The 23,234-nt window shown below is 41.9% G+C and overlaps 1 protein-coding gene across 1 annotated transcript in view; it reads right to left on the bottom strand.

Annotated features, from left to right (window-relative positions):
- Nucleotides 1-8,621: 8,621 nt before the first annotated feature.
- HEMG2 (Flavin containing amine oxidoreductase family) overlaps nt 8,622-23,234 on the bottom strand; it is a 525,695-nt gene continuing 511,082 nt past the window's right edge. The window contains exons 14-18 of the mRNA XM_089438658.1: nt 10,729-10,852; nt 10,442-10,550; nt 10,183-10,257; nt 9,824-9,930; nt 8,622-9,337 (exon numbers count right to left, since the gene is read on the bottom strand). Of these exons, the coding sequence (XP_089294784.1) occupies nt 9,240-9,337; nt 9,824-9,930; nt 10,183-10,257; nt 10,442-10,550; nt 10,729-10,852 (513 nt within the window). The 3' untranslated portion in view covers nt 8,622-9,239. The remainder of the gene's footprint in view (nt 9,338-9,823; nt 9,931-10,182; nt 10,258-10,441; nt 10,551-10,728; nt 10,853-23,234) is intronic.

Below are 23,234 nucleotides of genomic sequence, written 5' to 3'. Positions count from 1 at the left end.
ATTGAGGACCCTCTCAACTCAAGACATTCATATAAATAATGACCCTCATATCGTCTAGTAGGGATTTTGTGGCTTCAAACAGGTCATTGTGGAAATTTTGCTATAACTGTTTTTCTGCGAAGCTTCAGAAGCTGAAATTAAAACCCCTTTGAGCCGAAATCTTGATCAACCTCATGACTGAATTTCAGATCTTGGTTCACTATATTTTCGGCGATATAATCTGAGGAAGTTAGGGTTTTTACAGGCTCCTGAATTCCATGTCAAACAGGTAACGTTTGGAAAATTGTCATAACTTTCTCTCTGAGCATTGGATTCAAATTTCATAAATAGTCACAGAAAGAAGACGAACTATAGTTTGTTGAGTAGCGTTTTTAGGGCCAAAGGTCACAACAGTGACACGTGGCACTTTGTACAAGTTCGCTCTACTGAATCAATCTATAATCCGGTCATCGTGGGAGATTGGGCATAACTCTTTCTTGAAGAATCCAATCTTGATCAGACCTGTGGGGTTGGAAAGAGGACTTAAAGGGCTACCACAAAACAAAATTTCAGACCCTGGAGATCCGAAATTACATAGATACAACATATCAATATCGAGCTCCTAGAAGGAAAGAAAAAACATGCATTAAAGGATCACTGCAGTAATGACCACACATCAACAGTCAAGGGTAAGTCTCCCATAGCAAGGTATGTATGATTAGTGTTTACATTTGAATTTTGAGTATCCTCTCTGACATATGCTTTTGCAGGACAACGTAAGCATATACAAGGTCTCGGTTACATCTCTATGTCTCTATATGTTACAGTTAGTTTTGATACCACATTTCGGATGTCCTATTCTTAATACTAAACATTTGGTGCTACACCAAGTCTTCTAAATCTATATGATGTTGTAAATTCATGTTACTTGTCTTGTCATAGTTGATAGAATGGTCTCTGTTGTTGTACTTAGAACTTGGTTCATCACAAGTCTAGGGTCTGTCCTCAGTTTCTATTGTATATATCTTTAGGTCAGTTTTGGATATAGTTTTGCATAGAGTGCAAGCCTATATCAAGAGTGGGAGTCTTTGTCTACTGTTGCAACAAGTCAACAACAAAAGTGACAAGCACACTTCAGGTACGCATTGTAATTTTAATTTGTATTTATTCATTATTATGTACTTACATGTGTTTTGCAAGTAAAGGTAAGTTGAAGGGTATTTTGTTTTGTTTTGGGATTGGTTTCGCTGGGCAAATTTTGCATGCAGGTAGAAGAAGATTCAAGTACAACTTCAAACAATAATTCAAGAGGAGAAGTATCAAATCAAAGGAAGCATTGTAGCGGGACATCCTTTGAAGACATGACAACCATCCATATATTGTGAAAAAATGTCAAGGCCAAGAGTCATTAATGTAAAGTTATAAAAGAGTCATTTGTAAAAGTGTCATCATTGGAAAAGTCATTATTGTAAAAGAGTCAATCTACCTAAAGTCGAAAAGGCATTATTGGTAGGTATAGGAGTCTCTATTGGGATGATATCATGGTTGGGTTGTAGGTCATAGTGTGATTGGGTGTTCAGTCAAAATCATTGTAAATCATATTGTATCGTGGATCGTTGTCCCTGGTATGGAAATCCACATTCTTGTCTCATTTCAGTCATTATAGGGTGGCAGGGAGGTGCTAGGCTGGTGCATGAAGTCATCTACAAGTTGGAGCTTGTGAACACTTTAGGGTGGTAGGTTGGTCTAGGATGTTGGGGCATCCATTCTGTTGACTAATGAAGAAACTAGGGTGTTGGGGCGTCCTTCCAATGGGAGCTGGAGAAGAATTCTTTCCTAGAATTCTAGGAAGTTGTTGCTTTCATTTCAGTTGGGGCTGAAGATTAAAGAAATTATTAGAAAAATGTTTAGTGGTTTTTGACCCCGAGGGGGTTTTCCACCTAAAATTCTTGTGTCTACTATGTTCTTTTATTTATTGTTATTACTGCATAAACATTAATAATAATTGAAGATTAAATAATGCTCTGAAAAGATTTAAAAGTGCTAATTGCTAAGGAATACTAATTCACCACCCTCTCAGTGTTTCCAACACCACTTACCACCAATAATTTGATTTTCTCCCCTTTGTTGAATTTTCTAAGTCTACCCATTAGAAAATTATTTTGTATTATGTTGGTTTATTTCTCCTACTTGTGTAAATTTGAAGAAGTTATTTAATACATTTAAATATCGAAATAAACACAATACAGTGACAACATCTACAGATCATCAACTGAAAGAAAATAAGCACACAAGTGACACTGTTGTTTTTGGACAAATGTCCCCGGAAAAACCCAATGCGAGAAAACCGGTGCAACTATTTTGAGGGTTATATTATTAAGCAGTCTTCTAAGTACAAAAGGGTGCCTAACCGGCTCACCCGACAGAGATAATACACGGCAACAATACCTTTATATTTGGAAACTGGTATTCAGAAAACCTGTCCCACGAAACCCTCTTTGGCACAACTGAAGCTCAGCGATGGCCTCTCTCTAGCCACTGCGTCAGCCTCCTGCTGACTTGCGTCAGCCCCAGGACCCTCTGCATTAGCCCTCTAAGGCACTACGCAGCCTTTGGGAGCCTCTACGTCACTCCCTCTGCCCTCTACGTGGATGACGCAGTCTCTTTGGGCTTTCCGCTCCCTCTGCTGGGCTTTGCGTAGCCTGGACTGGCTGTTGCTCTCACTCTCTCTGCTTCTGTGTTGGTCTCCCAGTATCGTCTTTGCCTTTCTGCCTCGTACTCACTGCCTCTCACTGTTGATCACTGATTCAACTTTGCTTAGCAACCTCGCTCTAGCAAAATGAATGTCTGATCACTCTGGTGTATTCTCCAATTGACCCTCAAGCCTCTTCTTATACTTTTCTCGTTGGTCCATCAACGACTAAGATTAAATCTTTAATCAACGGCTAAGATTAGATTTGGCTTGATCCATAACTTTTGGACCCTTCTAACCCAGTTTTATATTAATACCCATTGATATTTTATTTTTCCTAAGTTTAGACTTAGGAACTCCATTAAAAATATTAATTATTTTAATATCTCCCAAATCAGGTACAATCTATCCAAACCATTTCTGGGTCTTGGAGATTTCATGCGTTTTAACTTCTCCACCAATTTTCATGGCTAGAGCACATTCGATGTTACCCCAAATCAAAACTCCCTCTTAGCGAGGACTGTGCTCTAATAATATTCCTGACTGAGTATCACACTGATTATCCGGTACCAGTCCCTGTGCTGATGCTAGGCCTCCCCGCCTAACATCCTCTGCACTGCTGCATCCTGTACTGCTTCCCATAGCCCTGCCACTGCCACTGCTGCATCCGTACAACAACTCTCTCTGCATCCTTGTTGCTGCTGGTCCATCCTCCTAGCACTGCATCTGCACTGCATCCCCCTCTCATCATGCTACATCATGCTACTGCATACTACTACTGCACTACAACTCAATTACTGAGAAGTAAGTAACTGTTCCATCCAACATCTGACATCCCTGTCAGGCTAGAAATGCTCCTGATGTTGAAGCCCCCTCTGCCGCTAACAAGTGCTCCCTCTGTTGACCTTTGCGCTACAGGAACAATTCCCTGCATCTCGCACCGTTGTACACCTCTCTGTGCCATCCTGCATTGGTACAACACTCCCGTGCCTCTCGCCCTGTTGCAGTTTGCTAGCCTCACGCTATCTGAGGACTCCTGCACTATAGCACTCTATGCTGCTTCATCTACATCCATCTCTATTGACATCTGCCAGTCCTGCTACTCGTCTTTGGGGCTCCTGTAGCAAGGTATAATCCAAGAGGGGTTGGGTACCTCAAGGATCCTGCCCCTCATCACCTGTAGTCCGTCTGACTACAACTCGATGTCTTCTCACTTCTTCTCAAGTGGCACATGAGCACTCATGGCACAATCATCATCCTCCTCGACCTCCTTCTTCGCCTTTGTTGGCATTGCCTTCGAGTCAGAAGCCTCTCCCTTACTCTTCTTCTTAGGACACTAGTTCGCATAATGACCCAGTTCCCCACAATGGAAGCACTTGAGCTTGGAGAGGTCCTTCTTCTTTCTCTTCTCCTGCTTTCCCGCAGATGCCAGAGCCGCATCCTCTTCCTCTTCCTTCTTGATCCTGACCACTTTCCTGCTACTCCCCGCCTTGCTCAATCGCCTAATCTCCTCTTGGCGAAGAGCTGCCCATAGTTCTTCCCAATCTGGAAGACTCACCCTGCCCAGTATGCTCTGGAAAAATGTCTCCCACTCCTCGGAGACTGCGTTAAGTGCGGTCCTCACCAACATCTCCTCATTAGGTGTGGCTCTTATGGAAGTTAGCTGGTTTCAGATCTCCTTCAATCGACCGAGGAAGTGATCTATCTGCTCCCCCTTCTGCATCTGGTATGACCGCAGTTGATTCTCAAGTAACATCTTCCTCTACACGGAAGTATGTTGGTACAATTTCTTCAGGGCCTCCCACATCTCATTTGCCATATTTTTCTCGGCAATATGTTGGACCACATGATCCTTGACCCTGTCAAGAATGATGCACTTCGCCTTGGCCATTGCCTCCTTGTACTTCTCATTCTCAGCTAGGTCAACTGGGATCGTCACTACTCTCAAGGCGAAGGCCTTGATGCGATATCTGTCTAGAATGGACAAGATCCTGGCCTTCCATACCACAAAGTTGGATGCATCGTCCAACCTATCTTGATCTCTCAACCCATTAACAACCATCTCGCTGCTCTTCTGTCGACTCCTATGAGTCTCTCTACTTCCCTCCTCGAAGTCCTCTGTTCAACTCCTACTGAGTCTCTCTATTTCCCATTTGGAAGTTCTCGGTTCGACTCCTGCTAAGTTTCTCTACTTCCCGTCTGGAAGTTCTCTTCAGGACTCCCTCTGAGTCCTAATTTCCCTCCTAGAAATCCTTCTGTCAACGTCAAGTTTCCCCTCTCCGATTGTCTGTGCAACTGCACACTGATCCAGATTCCTTGGCTAGAAATCTGCCTCGGTAGCAACTCCCACAACCTTGGTCTTGCCCTGTTAGGTACTGTTCTGACCACAGTACCCCACCAGCTTCACTCCGCAAACTATCCACAGCCTCCTATGCCCCAAAAACTAAAGGATTGAGCCACTTGGCTCTGCACAATCCTGACACCGACATATCAGCTCCCTCAGCCAACTACGTCAGCCCTCTTGGCCTCTGCGTGAGCCTAATTCTGCCTCCCTCAGCCTCTATGTTGGCCTCTCTCTGGCCCAGACTGATGACGCAGTCCCTCTGCGTCACTCCTTCCTCTGTTGCCTTCTATAAGGATCAACTTTGTCACCCAGGACAATTGAATTTGCTGCAAATGCTCCGCTTGGTTGATGCCTTCAGTTTTACTGTGATCTGCAACCACGCTCTAATACCATGTTGAATTTTCTAAGTCTACCCGTTAGAAAATTATTCTGTATTCTGCTGGTTTATTTCTCCTACTTGTCTAAATTCGAACAAGTTATTTAATTCATTTAAATATCAAAATAAACACAATACAGTCACAACATCTACAGATCATCAACTGAAAGAAAACAAGCACATAGATGACATCGTTGTTTTTGGACAAATGTCCCTAGAAAAACCCAATGCGGGAAAATCGGTGCAACAATTCTGAGGGTTATATTATTAAGCAATCTTCTGAGTACAACAGGGTGCCTAACCAGCTCACCTGACAAAGAAATAATACACGACAACAATACCTCTATATTCGGCAATTCTGAGGGTTATATTATTAAGCAATCTTCTGAGTACAACAGGGTGCCTAACCAGCTCACCTGACAAAGAAATAATACACGACAATAATACCTCTATATTCGGAAATAGGTATTCAAAAAACTTGTCCCACGAAACCCTCTCCGGCACCATTGAAGCTCAACGCTGGCCTCCCTCTAGCCACTACATCAGCCTCCTGCTGACCTGCGTCAGCCCCAAGACCCTCTGCATCAGCCCTCTAAGGCACTGCACAACCTTTGGGAGCCTCTGCGTCACTCCCTCTGCCCTCTGCATGGATGACACAGTCTCTCTGGGCTTTGTGCTGCCTCTGCTGGGTTCTACGTAGCCTAGACTGGCTGCTGCTCTTGCTCTCTCTACTTTTGCGCTGATATCCCAGTATCATCTCTGCCTCTCTAACTCGTATTCACTGCCCCTCGCTGTTGATCACTGATTCAACTTTGCTTAGCAACCCCGCTCTAGCAAAATGAATGACTGATCACTCTGGTGTATTCTCCAACTGACCCTCAAGCCTCTTCTTATAATTTTCTCGTTGGTCCATCAACGACTGAGATTAAATCTCTAATCAACGGCTAAGATTAGATTTGGCTTGATCCATGACTTTTGGACCCTTCTAGCCTAGTTTTATATTAATACCCATCGATATTTTATTTTTTCTAAGTTTAGACTTAGGAACTCCATTAAAAATATTAATTATTTTAATATCTCCCAAACCGGGTACAATCTGTCCAAACCATTTCTGGGTCTTGGAGATCTCATGTGCTTTAGCCTCTCCACTAATTTTCATGGCTAGAGCACATCTGGTGCTACCCCAAATCAACACCCTTCTCCTAATGTTTGAGCCTCTCCTTAACTCCAAAATTCAAGTGGGACCCCCAAACCCACTTTTCCTAAGTGCAAGTACGAAATAAGACAAAATTGGGTAAAATTGATATTTCAACTTAACATTATTGCTATGTGGGAATATCACATTTAGTTAAAGACCTTACTATGCTGACAATGCTGGTTATGATGTTGATGCTTAAAGATGGCTTATCAATCTGACTCTTCTTATGAAAGTATTTATGTTTCAGAGTATCCATGTACCGAGTGTACAATTATAAATACCTCCCTAGTTAAGAGGGAGTGTTGGAGAATGTAAGTAGTTTCAATCTTCATAATTTGTAACATTATGTATTTTATGTAAAAAGCAAAAGAAAAGAAAAAGAAAAATTATTATTATTATTTTTCTAGAAAAACATGTTCATGCTTCTAGGTTTTGAGTCAAAGAGTCAAAGTCCTATTTTGGACATATTGAAAAAGAAAACGAAAAAGAAGAATTTAAATGTAATTTTTGGACAGAAACCCCTCTAGGCGCCATGTCGGCCTATATGTCGAGTCAATCTTGCCCCGATGGACATGTCTATTCGCACCCCTCTGAACTATATAAATAGAGGGAAGATGAAGCTCAATTGGACACACACACTCGATGTTTTGTAATTTGAAATTCATAGAGATGGCAGAGAAGGTATGGAGGGCCGAAGTTTGAAATAAATAAGTTCTTGAGCTAGAGTTTGTGGAAAATCTGCTTTAGTACTTCTCCTATTGCTGGTCTCTTGCTGATGGATCTGCTGGAAATAAGAAGGCTTGACTTGGCATCTAGAGGTGGAAGTTTTCTATGGTTTTGGGTCTTGGATATATCTCATTTGATCTGATTCTATAAGAAGAGAATTTTTTGGGTTTTCCCCTTGGAGGGGTTTTTCCCTAGTTTGGAACCTATATCTTGTGTTCTATTGTGTTCTATGATCTTCATGTTTTATGGTAATTGCTTGATGAAGAAAGAAAAAATAATAATAAAAATGCTAAAAAACTCACAAGTAACTATCATGAAATGGAAATCTAATGAAAATATGGAAAACCTCTCGATTTCCAACAAAATGAACCCTAAAATCAAAAAGCGAATTAACATCAATTTTTTTTGAGGTCAAAACTACAACTTTGAAACTTCCAAACATGGCAACTGGCAATGTTGCAATCAAACCTTAACATAAACCCCCAACTAGAAAATTACAGGGTTTTTGAAATGGTGGCATTGACAACCAACCCACTCCCAAAGACCAATTTTTAAAATTTAAACCAAACAATTAGATTTAGAGAAGAAAAAAATAACGAAACTTCTATAAGGAACCCCCACCCTCCTTTTTTTTTCTCACCTCTCATTAAGCATTTGTGAGCATTTGGAGTTATGTGAAATTGCACTTAAGAGTTGCAATTTGGAGTGGGCTTGGAGCTTGTTTGACATTCTTTGCATTGTTTGTAATGGATTTGATATTCAAATCTAAATTTGTGATGAATTTGATAATTGATCATCTTAATCATGGATATGTAGTAGCTTGTAGCATGTTATCTTTTGGAATATAAAGGCCATTTAAATTCTCACTATTTCTGTATTTTGTTTTGGGTATGTATTGCATTTGGTGCCATTTTGCTATACTCACCTTTACATGTTATATACATCAGCATGTTTTGCATATTTGATCTTTAATGGTTTGGATTTACATTGATGTACATAAATATATATATTGAAATTTTCATATTTTATATATATTTTTAGTAAATCAATTTATAAACTAAATTATTGACCAATTTTGATCCAAGTTCGATTCTAACTATTAAAACATAATTACTTTGCATATTTGGTCTTCAATGATATATATATATATATATATATATATTAATTTCTTCATATTTTATATGTTATTTTAGTAAAACAGTTTATAAACTAAATTATATTAAAACATTGTTCTTCATATTATTGATTGCTTATGAATATCTACTTTAAGAAGCGAGAAGCTATTGCACATTGGGAGGAAGAGAACTTAGTGTAACTCGTGTATAACAATAATAAATTGAAGGAAAAAACGTTGTGTCTGATGTCAGGAGAAAACCTTTTAATTTATCAACATAACATTGAAAAAACTAGAATAGATTAATCACGACCTTGGGTTGTTTAAGCAGTGAGCAGTTTGCATGGGTCTTTTGATACTTCTCAATGCTTAAAAATTTGAAGTCAGGACGAACCTATGGTAGTTCACCTTGCACTGAATAAGGCAGGAGTGTATGAAAATCCCTGCTGTAGATTGGAACTTCTTCCTTGAATGCAAAATCATGAAGATTGAGTTCACCTCGCACTGAATAGGCTTCGAGTATTATGAAATTCCCTGCTGTAGATTGAAATTTTGTTCTTGAATGCAAAATCATGAAGATTGAGCTGATCATATCATATATGCTTGTATCTTGAATGCATATCTACTAGTGTTGATGTATTATATAACATGTTTTAAAGTGGCTGTCTATTACATAAATAAAGTTTAGAACAGGTAAGAAAAAAAGAACAAAGGACATTTGGCAGTGAGCAATGGAAAAAAGACGAGTAGCATTGTCGGCAAGGATCAAAGGATTCAGCTATTTGACTTCGTGGTCATCCCAATCACGGTTCACGAGCCCTTTGAGTTGAAATCTGAGATTGCAAGGTCTGCTGCCTTAAATCCAGAAACTAATGCCTTTCCTACAGATAACCCACCCCTGTAATTACCTGGAAAATTAGCAGTTAAAATATGTAAGAGAACAAAAAGAAAATATAAAGCTTTGTACGTAGTTGCATTTATATTCACACTTAACTTTATCAAAAAATTCAAAATTTCTATACCATAAACATTTAAATATGGTTGATAACTCTACATTCGAATATGCACAAATTCTGTTAATATTTTCAAAATTGTGACCGACATTTATGTACCGCTACGTCCAATCCATCAGAGGCAGTTACTAATATTTCAATCAAATCAAAACTTCCGCACTTTTCCAAATCCTTCATGTAGCCATTTCGACAAGCTATCTGGGGCGTTTCATAATATATTTAGAACTCTTATCTAGTGCATTTCAACAGATTTATTTATTTTTATGTTGTTACATTTACTAAAATCAACCAATCCTAGAACTTGCTAGTTCAGAAGGTGATTTTCCTCATATAGATATATGAAGTAATGATGTGAGCTAAATAATGCAAGGTATAGCTTACCAGCAAAGTAGAGCCCTGGAAGACTCTTTCCCATCTTATCGATGGCAGCTACAACAGAGTTGTAATCAAGACTGTATAGAGGAAATGCTTCATTCCAGTAGATATGCCTGCAAAGTACGTGAAGTTCAATTTAGAAAACTTTTCAAAGGCCTATCTGTTTAAGAATTTTTTTATATTGAAATAGTTGCAGAAACAAGTGCCCAAAGAACTACTAAAAACAGAAACACAGCCGAATCTGATGGCCAATAATTTTCTTGAAATCAAAGTGCATAATTTTCACATGACTCAAGATGGCCATAGGGAATTGGGAGCCACATGCTAAAAAAATATTCAAGCATCAAACCATCAAATGTACTTACTTCACTGACAATGGGTCACTTCCCAAACCCAAAATTTTATTCAGGTCATTCACTGCAACTTCTTGTAAGTCCTTTCTGCCAATATGTGAGAATGAAGTGAACAAAGTGGTGGAATGCTTTATTGGCAGAATGAATGGTTAACAAACAATCTATAAATAAAAACAAAAATGAAATAACAAAAAAAATACAAATTGCTCTGCTAAACATTTACTTGGCGAAATAACAACAGTTTGAATTGCTCTTCTAAATATTTGCTTACAATTGGCTTTTAGCTAACTTCCTGTTCCGACTACCTCCAATAAAGGTTGTAAACAAATATTGATCAGTTGGTGCTCTATCTGGAAACATGTTAGAAGAAAAAAGTGTACCTGTAGAAGGGAGTTTCTGATATAACTTACGATGTAGAAGCACTATATATCCCCAATGACAAGCGATGGTTAATTCTTAAAATCTGTTTCTTCTTAGAACAAATGAAAATATATGGCAGACTTATTAAATGAAATCATTGTTATAGCCCTTTAAAGAAAGGACGAGGTAGTGACTTGCCTAATGTCTGAAAACCATTTTTCTCTTCTTTAGATGGAACAAGGACTCCAAATCCTTCCAGTGGGTGTTTGACATCCTGTTTCTTAAATGCTGTGATTATAATAGACATTGGCAGATATGTCACCTGTTTTGAACAATTCAGTCAAGCATGATCTAGAATTTGAAAACCATTTTCACCAAACATATAAATTAGACATAGTTGAACAAAATATAAGAAAGAAAGGTCATTGAATAAAAACTACATACAATTGATAAAATATTGTCTGCTCACTTGCTTTGTGATTGCATATTTCTACACATGAGATATTAACAGGAAATTTATAGGTAGAGGATCAAGAAAGATGCATCCAACTTTCCTCTGAAGAATACAGTTTGTCACAAGTCATGAAAGATACAGTACCATACATTGTCTCTTGACATTCAACATGGATGAAAATGGTACACATCAAGAGTCCTTTTGTCTACCTCAGTTTGTGGTCCAATATAATTCCATATAGTTTTTATATAGCTTCTAAGTTCAAGTCATCAATTATGTTACTAGCTCAATTAAAGTTTACATATACCCTATGATATAAGTGTCTTCTATGTCATAAAAAGGAGCAAAGAAGTATGAGTAAAAAAGGAATGAGTGCTAAGTGAACAATTCAAAAATCATGAGAAATTAGTCAGTTACGACTGACTCTCATGGAAATGGTCATACGTTAATGACTTACTTAACGCAGTTGAATCCCAAAAACGATATCTAAAGGAATGAGATTGTTCGATGCCCATAACCCACTGGACGATTCAAAGAGACATGATTAGGCTAGCATATAGTTGACTTTCAGGACAGGTTTAGGCTATCATATTTAACATTCTCTGGTAGTCGATAATTGGTGGGATTCAAAAAAGGGATTGGACATAAATTAATTCTTGGTTGGATTCATCTACTAAATTCTACATAATAGTTATTTTGTAAGACCTTACAAACTGACAGTACAAGTACAATATAGCCAATAAGTTTCTAAGGAGGCCGAAATTTTGGTGCCATAGCAGCCAAAACTTCAATCAATTATCTATGCAAAGCGTAATGGACTTTTCATGGGAGAGCCAATAAAGGTTCACCAATAGGACATTCATTCACATGTTATGAATGAGTAATGCATGCAATAGATCATCTAGATACCAATCAATATATCTTCAACAAATTAGGGCACAATTAGCGACATGAAGAAATAGATATGCAACAATTAGGATCACTTACAAGATAACATGCAAAGATTCCATCCATTGATCCAAAGATTAACTCCAAAGATAAGCAAAATCGGCTCCAATTTCAAAATGCATTCATAAATTCCAAGTCTCCACAAGTGTAATATTCCAATTCCGGGATATCCCTCAAACCCAAGCAAACTCTAACCAAATACGTACAAATGATATAGCAACCCGGAAGCTCAACGTGATAAAAATAATAGTGGTGCAGCATATAATAATGTAAACATGAAATATAAGCAGATACTCAAGAAATGCAGAGAGAAATGCTAAGCCATTTTATTATACTGAGTAATGGAGTGAGTGCAGGAGCTGATCAGAAAGATGGCACCTCGATTTGCACAAGGAAAGTGAAGAAATACACTCAGAACAGTAAAGGAATGGCCTCTCTCTGAACTGCGTCCAAGCTGCTGGAGAACTGCCATGCTACTGCTACTGCTGGAAATCAAATGAGGATTTGGGGCTGTTCCACTCTTCAAAAAATGCTGAAACTCTAGAATCAGACTCTACTCAAGAAACCCAGAAAAACCCAGAAAGCTTTTCTGAAATAGCCGACCCCCAAAAATCGCCCCCTTGGGGATCTACGTTGTCCCTCAAGGCTTTGCGCTGCGACTGAGTAGAATCCTCCAAAACTTAGACCGAAACTCTGCCAAAATCCTCCATTATGCAAGAGCTGATCCCTTGCTCAACCTCCCAGCTCAAATCCTCCTCAAAACGCCAATCCGGAACTCCCACCAACAGGAACTGCGTCCCTCTCTCTCAAGACTGCGCAGTGCTCAAATGCTCAGCTCCTCCTCTACGTGGAAGATCAATCCTACTGCAAAAGACTGCTGGAAACTACCTTGCCCGAGCAGGCACTCGAAGTCCCCCGGGACTAAGGGTGTGATCTCCGAACGGAGACACTCGATGCACTAAACAACGTTGCAAACAGGCTAAACAGCCTGCGTGCTTTAAGTCGAAGTGACTAGCTCAAATACACATCATCGAATGCCAAAATGAGGAGGCTCCTCTCTCCTTTATAGCGTTGGCCTCTCCCAATCCCAAGGCCCACCTCCTCCAACATAGTCCCTCTCTTGCCACGTGTTCTTTTCCCTTTGCACAGTCCCTCCAAGTGTCTGCGTGGGCCCCATCTCTGCGTGGTCCTTGGCCCCCTTGGCTCCCCTTTAGTCACAACGTTGTGCTGCTAGGGAGTGACTTTATTCTAAAAGTGAGTTACGTCCCCTTTTCCTCACCTTTTTATTTATAAATAACTATAGAAGGCAAAATTGAACAAAATCGAATATTCCAATTAGCCATGGCTAATTAGGAATGTTACAGTCTCCCCGGACAAGATGTTGCTTGTCCTCAAGCAACTGAAGTGATGGATGCTGCAAAATTTTCTCACTCTCCCAAGTGGCATCCTCATCTGGTAAATTCTTCCACCTCACCAAGAATTCCCGGACTGTCCTGCTCTGCAGCTACCTCTCCCTGGTATCAATAATAGCCTCTGGTTGCAACACCAAATGCCCCTCATCATCTGTGGGTGGTAGCTCATCTGTCACTGTCACATGCTGCCCTAATGCCTTTTTCAGGCATGATACATGAAATACGTTATGAATCTTGCTGCCTTGGGGCAGCTCCAACTCATACGCAACCTATCCAATCCTGTGTATCACCCTGTATGGCCCATAAAAGCGGGGTTTAAGCTTCTCAGCCCCCTTCTACTTCAGTGACGACTGTCGGTATGGTTGTAATCGTAGGTATACCAAGTCCCCTACCTCAAACTATCTCTCCACCTGACCCTTGTTGGCATACAACGTCTGCTGGTTCTGCGCTGTAGCCATATTATCCTTGAGAGCTCGGAGAATATCCCGATTCTCTTGGATCCAAATCTTGGCTCTCGGAGCCTTCCTAGCACCAAACATCATGCCAGCAAAAGATAAGGGATGATATCCATACAAAGCATAGAATGGTGACATACCAATGGACATGTGATGTGTAGTGTTGTAGTAGTACTCCCTAGATGCAGCCACTTCAGCCATGCTCGCTGTTGCCCACTGACATAGTTACGCAAGTAGCCCTCGAGCCACTTGTTAACTATCTCTGTCTGCCTGTCCATCTGTGGGTGATAACTGGTAGCCTGAAGACCTCTCTGAAGAACAGCTCGGCCACCTGCGCTGTTATGTAGTGTGCGGATATGGCGAAAAAATGTGCGTACTTTGTCAGTCGATCAATGACGACAAAGATGCAATCCTTGCCCTGTACCATGGGCAACCCTGTGATGAAGTCCATCGCAATACACTCCCATTTCCCCTTCGGAATGGGAAGAGGCTGCAATAATCCCGCGAGATGGCTCATCTCCCCCTTGTTCCTCTGGCAAACATCACACTCCCGGACATGCTGGAGTATGTCCTCCTTGAGGCCCTGTTGAAATTTGGTACCGGAGGACAGGTGGTTCCCTTAGGCTTTGATCTTTGGCCTAGGGAAAAGTGTCCAAAAGAATTTAATTTTTCTCCTAAAGTGACTTTATAATTTTATAAAGTTAAATCTAATTTAAAAGTGACTTTAAGTGATAAAGTTATTAAGTCTAATTTTAAAGTGACTTTTATAAAGTCAATGAAAAATTAGAAAGGAAAAGTGACTTTGGAAATAAATGACTAAGTGGGTCTTTATTAAAGTGGGGTGAATTAAAAAATAGAAAGTGAGATTTAAATGAGCATTTAATCTCAACCATTGATCTAAATCTATTTCAGCCATTGGATTTAGAGATCACCCAAAAGTCACTTGGATCACCCAAAAGTCACTTGGAGTTATAGTAAAGGAGGAAAAGGTCATTCATTCTTTCATGAGCAGATTGGGAGAAGGAGAGCAAGAGAGCAAGAGAGATTTCTGAGCAGGAAGGAGAAGGAGACAGCAGCTTGGCACACATTCCAAGAGAGCAGTTGAGCAGATTTGTACAGCTGATTCAGCACATAGTGAAAGGCAGATTTTTGCACAAACATCGAGGAGCAGTTTGCTGATTTTTCTGCACACAAAACGGAGGTCGTACAACATTTATTGCTGTCCTGTTTGCTGTAATTTCCAGATTGCTGTGAGGCACGGGAAAGGAGATAAGTTGTAAATTTGCTTGCTGATTTTTTGCTGAATAATTCTCACTGTAAAAAGACAATTTTCAGAAATAAAGAAGAGCTCTCAAACTGGTTTTCCCCAAGAGTTGTAGGGGGTTTTTCCAGGGTCAAGTTGACCAAAAATATCAGTGTTTTAATGTGTTTTAATGGCTGTTTTTAATTGCTGATTTTTAATTCTGCAATTTCCAGCATTCTGAAAAATTTCCAGAATTTGTGTTTTCAGCAATATTTATTTTTTTCAGTCTGTTAAATGTATGGTTATGGGAATGGGCATTTAACTACATGGGAGAAATAAGGAGAAACTGAAAACCGGGTGGGAAAACAGAAATTTTTACAGGCCCTTCCATGAGAACCTCTCTCTAATGGCCCTGTAGGTCTTGGTAAACCCCTGATGGCCAGCCAATGGTGAATCATGTGATGCCTGAAGTATCTTCTTCTTGAGCTGAGATCCCTCAGTCAAGAAGATTCGGTCCCTGTAGTAGATGATCTCATCGACCACCCTGTACCTATCATCTGCCACCCGCCCATCCAGAACCTCACATGCAAATTTGTCCTTGGAGTACTTTACTAAGAGTCGAGCCCTCTAGTCTGCGTCCAAGCTCATAAGAGACAACGTGGCTGGTCTACGTGAAAGGGCATCTGCTACCACGTTGTTCTTACCCTTGACATACTCAATGTCAAAGTCATACGCTTGGATCTTACTAATCCACTTCTGCTGCCTCTCCTGTAGCTACTTCTGCTCCACAAAGAACCTGACGTTGTTGTGATCAATCCTCACCCTGAACCTGTTACCCACTAAATACTGCCGGAACTTGGCCAATGCATGCATGATGGCCAGCATCTCCTTGTCATATATAGAATACAACCTCTCATGTGGAAGGAGCTTCCGGCTCTCAAAGGTTATAGGGTGACCTCCCTGCATCAACACTGCGCCGATCCCCTCTCCCGATGCATCACACTCCAAAACAAATGGCTGCGTAAAATCTAGCAATGCAAGCACTGGGCAGCTGCTCATAACCTCCTTGAGCCTGTCAAAGGCCCTCTGTGCTATATCCGATCAACTGAATACCCCCTTCCTCGTTAGATCTGTTAGGGGTGCAGCAAACTGTGAGAAACTCTTGACGAACTTCCGGTAGTAAGTAAAAATGCCAATGAACCCTCGGAGTTCTGTCACATTCCTTGGTTTCGTCCAATCTCTGATGGCCCTGATCTTCTCCTCGTGGACCCTCACTCCGTCCATCTCTATGATGTGTCCCAAGTATAACATCTCTGTCAATCCAAACTCACACTTGGAGAGCTTGGCATAGAACTGCTACTCCTCCAAGATGCGCAATACTGTCTCAATGTGCTGGAGATGCTCCTCCCAAGTCCTGCTGTAAATGAGGATATCATCAAAGAACACCAACACAAACTTCCTTAAGTGACTGTGGAAGATGTGATTCATGCAAGACTGGAATGTAGCTGGGGCGTTGGTTAGCCCGAAGGGCATCACCAAAAACTCAAAGTGCCCATAGTGACACCTGAAGGCGGTCTTGGGAATGTCCTGTTCCCTCACGCGAATCTGATGGTACCTAGATCTCAAATCAATCTTTGAGAAGAACCGTGCTCCTCTCAACTCATCCATCAACTCATCAATCCTGGGTATGGGGTGCCTGTTCTTCAGTGTCTTCTTGTTCAGGGCCCTGTAGTCAATGCACATCCTCAATGTGCCGTCCTTTTTCTTTACCAACACCACGGAAGAAGCAAAAGGACTTGTGCTTGGCCGAATGTGCCCAAGAGCCAGCAACTCCTGAATGGCCCGCTCATTCTCATCCCGATAGGCCTTGGGATGCCTATAGGGGGTAGTATTCACTGCCTGTATGCCTTGCTCAAGCTCAATGGTGTGCTCAAACCCCCGGTCTGGTGGCTGTCCTGGCGGAATCTCCCCAAATACTATGGCATACCGGTCAAGGATGGATTGTATCTCTGGGTGCACTGTCTGCCCTGTAGTCCCTGCCTCTGATGCACGCAGTTCCACTGCCCACTCTATGTCTCCCTTTCGGAAGACTGCCTCCATCTGATGAGCTGAAACAGTCTGAGGCAGATATGTGTGCTGTCCCCGTATCTTCTCATGCCTCCCTGTCTTTTCATCATCCCACTCCATCTCTAGGGTCTTCCAATCTATCGTGACCTTCCCTAGAGTGATGAGCCACTGAACACCCAGTATCACGTTGGTGTCCGAAATATCGACCACGAAAAAGTGGTCAGTCAGTGTGTAGGTGCTCATCGTCACGGATAACTCTGGTACATAACGAGCACACACCATGGTCTGATCTCCTGGGACTAAAACTGAAAATCCATCGAAGCTCTCTGACTGTATACCTCTCCGCTCAACCATCTGTGCATCGATGAAGTTGTGGGTTGCCCCACTGTCAACCAAAACTGATACTCACTGGCCACATACTGTCCCTCGTACGCGCAACGTCAAATACTTGGGGACTCCTCGCAATGCTGCAAGGGCCCCTCCGGTAGGTGCAAAAGCTGCACCACCTACTGCTGGTGGTGGAGGTGGCAAAGGATCCTACACTGCATGACTATCTCTTGCCTCCACATCATCCTCCTCATCATCTTCCCCGCTGCTATCGGAGAAGACCTCAATAAAATGTGCTTTGCCAGTAGCACATCTATGTCCCGGTGCCCACGGCTCCTGGCAAGTAAAGCACAACCGCTTCTTCTTCAAATCCCTCCTGGTATCATCATCAATCTGTGCACGTCCTAGATTCCCCTTTGGAGGTGGAATCCTCACATCCGTCCCCTTAGGCTAGAAAGCCTGTCTCTAGGGGTAAGGTGTCCGGGTCCTGGGTAAGGCATCCTGTAAGTCCCAGGTCCTGTTGATAGCATCCTGGAGTGTGGCTGGTCTAGTGGATCTAACTAGACCCCAAAGTGGCTCTGCTAACCCCTCAACATACATGTAGATCCTCCGTGCCGCGGATAGATTTGGCACCATCACTGAAACCCTCAAGAAGTTTGCAATGTAGGTCTCTGGGCTCCCAGTCTGTTTGAGCCTCGTCAGCGCAACAAAGTGCTGTTCCGGATCCCTCCAGTCAAACCTCTCCATCAAATCTCTTGGTGAACTCGGCATATGTCGTCACTGTGGAGTGTCCAAGTGTAACCAACCCATGGAACCACCAATCCTGGGCCTCACCATCCAAATATAATGTCGCCACCTTGATGGCCTCTGTCTTCAACATCTGGTTAAGCTGGAAGTAGATGTCCAGCTTCTCCACCCACGACCTTGCCGAACTGTTTGATGAGCCATCAAACATAGGCAAGTGGAATCTACTAGCTGTGTGGTGGGTGTCTTCATCATGATAATGTCGGTATCCTCTGTGATGGTCGCGGGGTCTACTATCCCGCTGGAGCTGAACAAAGTCTCTGAATGAGAAAGCATCCCTGAACTCCTGCACATAGGCCTGGTACTCTGCAAAATAATCGCCCATATGACCGGGCTCAGCATCCTGTTGGGCTCCCGCCTCCGTGTCTGCTCCTAGGAAAGTGGGCATGGTGGAACGTGTAGGGGCATGTGAGCCATCTGCTGAGTAGTATCACGCTGAGTGGCACCCTGCTTTGGAAAATGGTGGGATGTACCCGATCCCTCACCAACCTGGAAAACCCATGGGTTCTCACGCTGTCTAGCCTCTATCGCCATGAATCTCTGCCCCATCACCTCAATCTGCCTCGACAGATCCTGCACTGATTTGAGGAGCATGTTCGCAAATCTCTTCCTGTCCTCATCTGACATCGGATCCTCCTGCTCTGCGTCCACCACAGGCTCCTGTTCTGCGTTTACCACAGGCTCCTCCTGTTCTGTGTCCACCACCCAAACACAGTCTCCCTCTCCGTAGGTGTTTTCCAACCTACGCCCAGTGTCTCTGTATATCCTACCTCTGTAACAGATGTAGGGCTTTTCCCCCGGTTTCATAGATTGCTAGCTCCACAGGCTAAGCCAGATCTATGCTCTGATACCACTATAATATCCCAATTCCGGGATATCCCTCAAACCCAAGCAAACTCTAACCAAATACGTACAAATGATATAGTAACCCAGAAGCTCAACGTGATAAAAATAATAGTGGTGCAGCATATAATAATGTAAACATGAAATATAAGCAGATACTCAAGAAATGCAAAGAGAAATGCTAAGCCATTTTATTACACTGAGTAATGGAATGAGTACAGGAGCTGATCAAAAAGATGGCACCTCGACTTGCACAAGGAAAGTGAAGAAATACACTCAGAACAGTAAAGGAATGGCCTCTCTCTGAACTGCGTCCAAGCTGTTGGAGAACTGTCGTGCTACTACTACTACTGGAAATCAAATGAGGATTTGGGGCTGTTCCCCTCCTCAGAAAATGCTGAAACTCTGGAATCAGACTCTACTCAAGAAACCCAGAAAAGTAGAATCCTCCAAAACTCAGCCCAAAACTCTGCCAAAATCCTCCATTATGCAAGAGCTGATCCCTTGCTCAACCTCCCAGCTCAAATCCTCCTCAAAACCCCAATCCGGAACTCCCACCAACCGAAACTGTGTCCCTCTCTCTCAAGACTGCGCAGTCCTCAAATGCTCAACTCCTCCTCTACGTGGAAGATCAATCATACTGCAAAAGACTGCTAGAAACTACCTTGCCCAAGCAAGCACTCGAAGTCCCCCGGGGCTAAGGGTGAGATCTCCGAACAGAAACACTCGATGCACTAAACAGTGCTGCAGACAGGCTAAATAGCGAGCATGCTTTAAGTCGAAGTAACTAGCTCAAATACACATCATCGAATGCCAAAATGAGGAGGCTCCTCTCTCCTTTATAGCGTTGGCCTCTCCCAATCCCAAGGCCCACCTCCTCCAACGTAGTCCCTCTCTTGCCACGTGTTCTTTTCCCTCTGCATAGTCCCTCCAAGCGTCTGCGTGGTCCTTGGCCCCCTTGGCTCCCCTTTAGTCACAACGTTGTGCTACTAGGGAGTGACTTTATTCTAAAAGTGAGTTATGTCCCCTTTTCCTCACCCTTTTATTTATAAATAACTATAGAAGGCAAAATTGAACAAAATCGAATATTCCAATTAGCCATGGCTAATTAGGAATATTACAACAAGAAAGAAGGCTGAATTCAGTTAGAGAGGCTGAAAATCCCAAGTGTGTGATGATGAGAGTTACAATGAATGATTCCTCTATTTATATGACGAATTCGAACTATAATTTTATCCTAAGGCCCCTAAAAATCATAAAATAATGTGCAAGTAGCAAGCTAGGTCACAAGCCGACCTAGTAGCCAATGAATAAACCTCAAACTAGCCCACACGTGCGAGCCATAGGAGAGATAACACTGACGTCATCCATGCGTAAGCTTACTTAGAGCAAGCGCAGAGGACTCAGGGTGCCATGATGTGAGTGGAGGCCCTCTAAAATCATCTACAAAGGGTTGGCCCTTAGGTCTATGTCAATCTCCCTTTGTGGACTGCAATTTTGGTTTTGGGGCACAAAAGTGGTCTCATAGATCTCCAGGTGGTCAATAATGCCTATCTCTGCTCCGACGCTGAGGGCTCTCAAGGTGGTGCTAGCCTTCCCATGTCTCAAGGTGTGAGACCATCCTCCTTTGGGCCTTGGAACATGATGCAGGATCATTTAGCCCAAGGAAAATCGTTGTAAATAGTAGACATAGGGGATCATGCATTTTAGGAAATAGTTTTCCTAAGCCTCAAGTCAATTTAATATTTAGGCTTTTAAGTGATTTAATGAGATAATGGGAGAATATGTAAATGCTCTCAAAATAAATAAATGAGAACATGAGTGGTAGAAGTCAAATCCAACTCTCTAGGAGCAAGAGAGAGCTTTTAGGAATTAATTAGAGTAGATATGGACCATTGCGCTGATAAGGAAACTTTTCTGTTTTAAAACAGAGGAAAAGATGGAGTAGATAAAGTCTGCCACATATGTATGCATGTAGAGAGCTTTAGGGCTTTTCTTAGAGGGGTGATCAGATCCTCCAATGATCCAATCCAATGCATTCTTATAAATAATGAACCTGCGTGTTCAATAGGGAGAGGCCACGAATAGTAAAAATCAGGCCTGTGTGAGACCGAGGTGTCTCGGGTGTAATCTGTGTTTTTACATTAATATATGCAGAGTTTTCTTGACTATGTCAGAATGTATGAAATGTGTGTTCTATGATTGTTATGGTGTGAAACCGTAGGTTTGCAATAATTGTAGGCAAACACAGTCGAAGGCAAAGCACAAAGAGGAGAACGATTCAGAAAATCGTAATGGACCATCGAGTCCCATTGAAGCATCAGAGCGGCGCTCTGGAGTGAAAGAGAAATTGAGAGCTCGAGGAATTGAGTTCAAAGGAGTAGTTGAGCAGTGGAACAGAAGACCTGGAACCTTTGAAGAAAACCTTTGAGGAGAAGCTAAACCCATAGAAGCCTGAAGACTTAGCAAGGGAAACTAAGTAAACTGAAGAGCGAGGGATCAAAATACCAGTGCACAAGAACCGTTTGATCACATGGATCAACGGTCTGGATAATTTCTTTGAAGGAGGCGAAGCATCACATCGGTGGGACTATTTATGGAGAGTAAGTCTCGCAACCTAAATCCCTGTTTACACTGAAAAAATTAGTGCAAAACATAGTCGAAACTAAGTTCCGGACGTGAATTATTATAGAGACCGATTTATAGCCTTATCGGGTCCGGAGAACCAGTCGGATCGGCGGTTTGAGGTAATCAAGGGCCAGTATAATGGAACGCTGATACGCCGATAGCGATTAACCGCTAATCGGTAATCGGAGGTTGGGAAATTGGGAATCGGCGTTCAGAGAAGGCAGAGGTCGCAGCGAAAGCGTGGTGGAGCGATAAGTTATGGAACCGACGACAATTATAAGCGCCGATGGATAAGTTTTGAAGTCCGCCTTATGTGATTTGGGTGGTAGGTTAATGCAATTCCTTTGTATTGTGTAAAGAATTGCGCTAGGTAGTTTAAGACTTAAGCAGTGTTTTACGATTTCGATAGTCATATATCGGAGTCGGAGGGGTGATGAACCACATATGTGGTAAGGCCGGGGAAGATAGCCAATAGCGATTGCGATGAGGTTTTAACCTCGGGTTCTCTGCAGAACCCGTATAAAGGAGGAAAAAGGCGTATTGTGTGGGATTCCTTTGTGTAAGGATTACATAGGGAAATAAGCGTCGATAGTATTTTGTGTTAATATATATATGTAACCAAAGCATATGAAAGGAGTATGGTCATATATATATGGATCGTGGTTTATATAAAGGTTGTGAAGGGTTCATATAATATGAAAGGAAGGTTTCGGGTGGGGTGATTGGTTCCGATACAAAGGAACGGCTTATAAAGGGGCCTTGACCATTTATGATATGAAGATTTAACTCCTTCATTGAGTTAAATACCTAGGACAGTGGTGGATGCATCATTGTTAAATGCATACTATGGGTATATGCTAAGTAAACCTGGCATCATTTGGCTAAGGATGGTTATATGCTAGGAACCCGTGCATCATTAGTGGTTTCAGAGAAGATTTGTAATCTGTAAAAGGAGAACTTTTGAAGTTCTTGGAAGACTGTAGCATTCCAGCAGAGGCTTGGAGTAAACAGGAACAAAGGATTCCTTGAAGGAGAAAGCAAGATTGCTTAATACAAGTTCTGAAGGAAAGAGGACTTGGAGACAAAATAGAGGACAATCCATTCAAGTGCAGAAGAATGGGTGAAACAAGATCATATTAAGATCTTGAAGGTGAGGTAATGTTATGTTCTGTTTTAAATTGAAAATGTGTGTTTTTATACTAATGCATAGGTGACAGCAAGAGAAGCTGTGAGAGAAGAACCAGGTGTGTTTCATGAAGACAGAGTAAGGAGAATACTCTGAAGAAGAAGTGGCAGTGAACCTGAAGAATCCAACAAGAGATTGGACAGAGAGGGCAGCTGAAGTGTTCTCAAGAGAGAGTGAGAGATTGCAGAAGCATAGAAGGAGCAAAGGTGTTGCTCAAGGGGAGGTTCTAGACAGAGGACCCGTGCTTACCAAAATACTGAGTGAGGAGAGCTTAGTGAGGTAAGATTGCAACCACGCTGTTGCAGAAGCTTGTTGCAAAGGAGCTCATGAAGAAAGA

Source organism: Pinus tabuliformis, chromosome 9, assembly GCF_031772625.1.
Source record: "Pinus tabuliformis cultivar Carrire ecotype Pingquan chromosome 9, CPIR1, whole genome shotgun sequence".
Taxonomy (NCBI): Eukaryota; Viridiplantae; Streptophyta; class Pinopsida; order Pinales; family Pinaceae; genus Pinus; species Pinus tabuliformis.
Note: the sequence above shows the minus strand (reverse complement) of the source record. Positions and strands in the feature narration are given on the sequence as shown.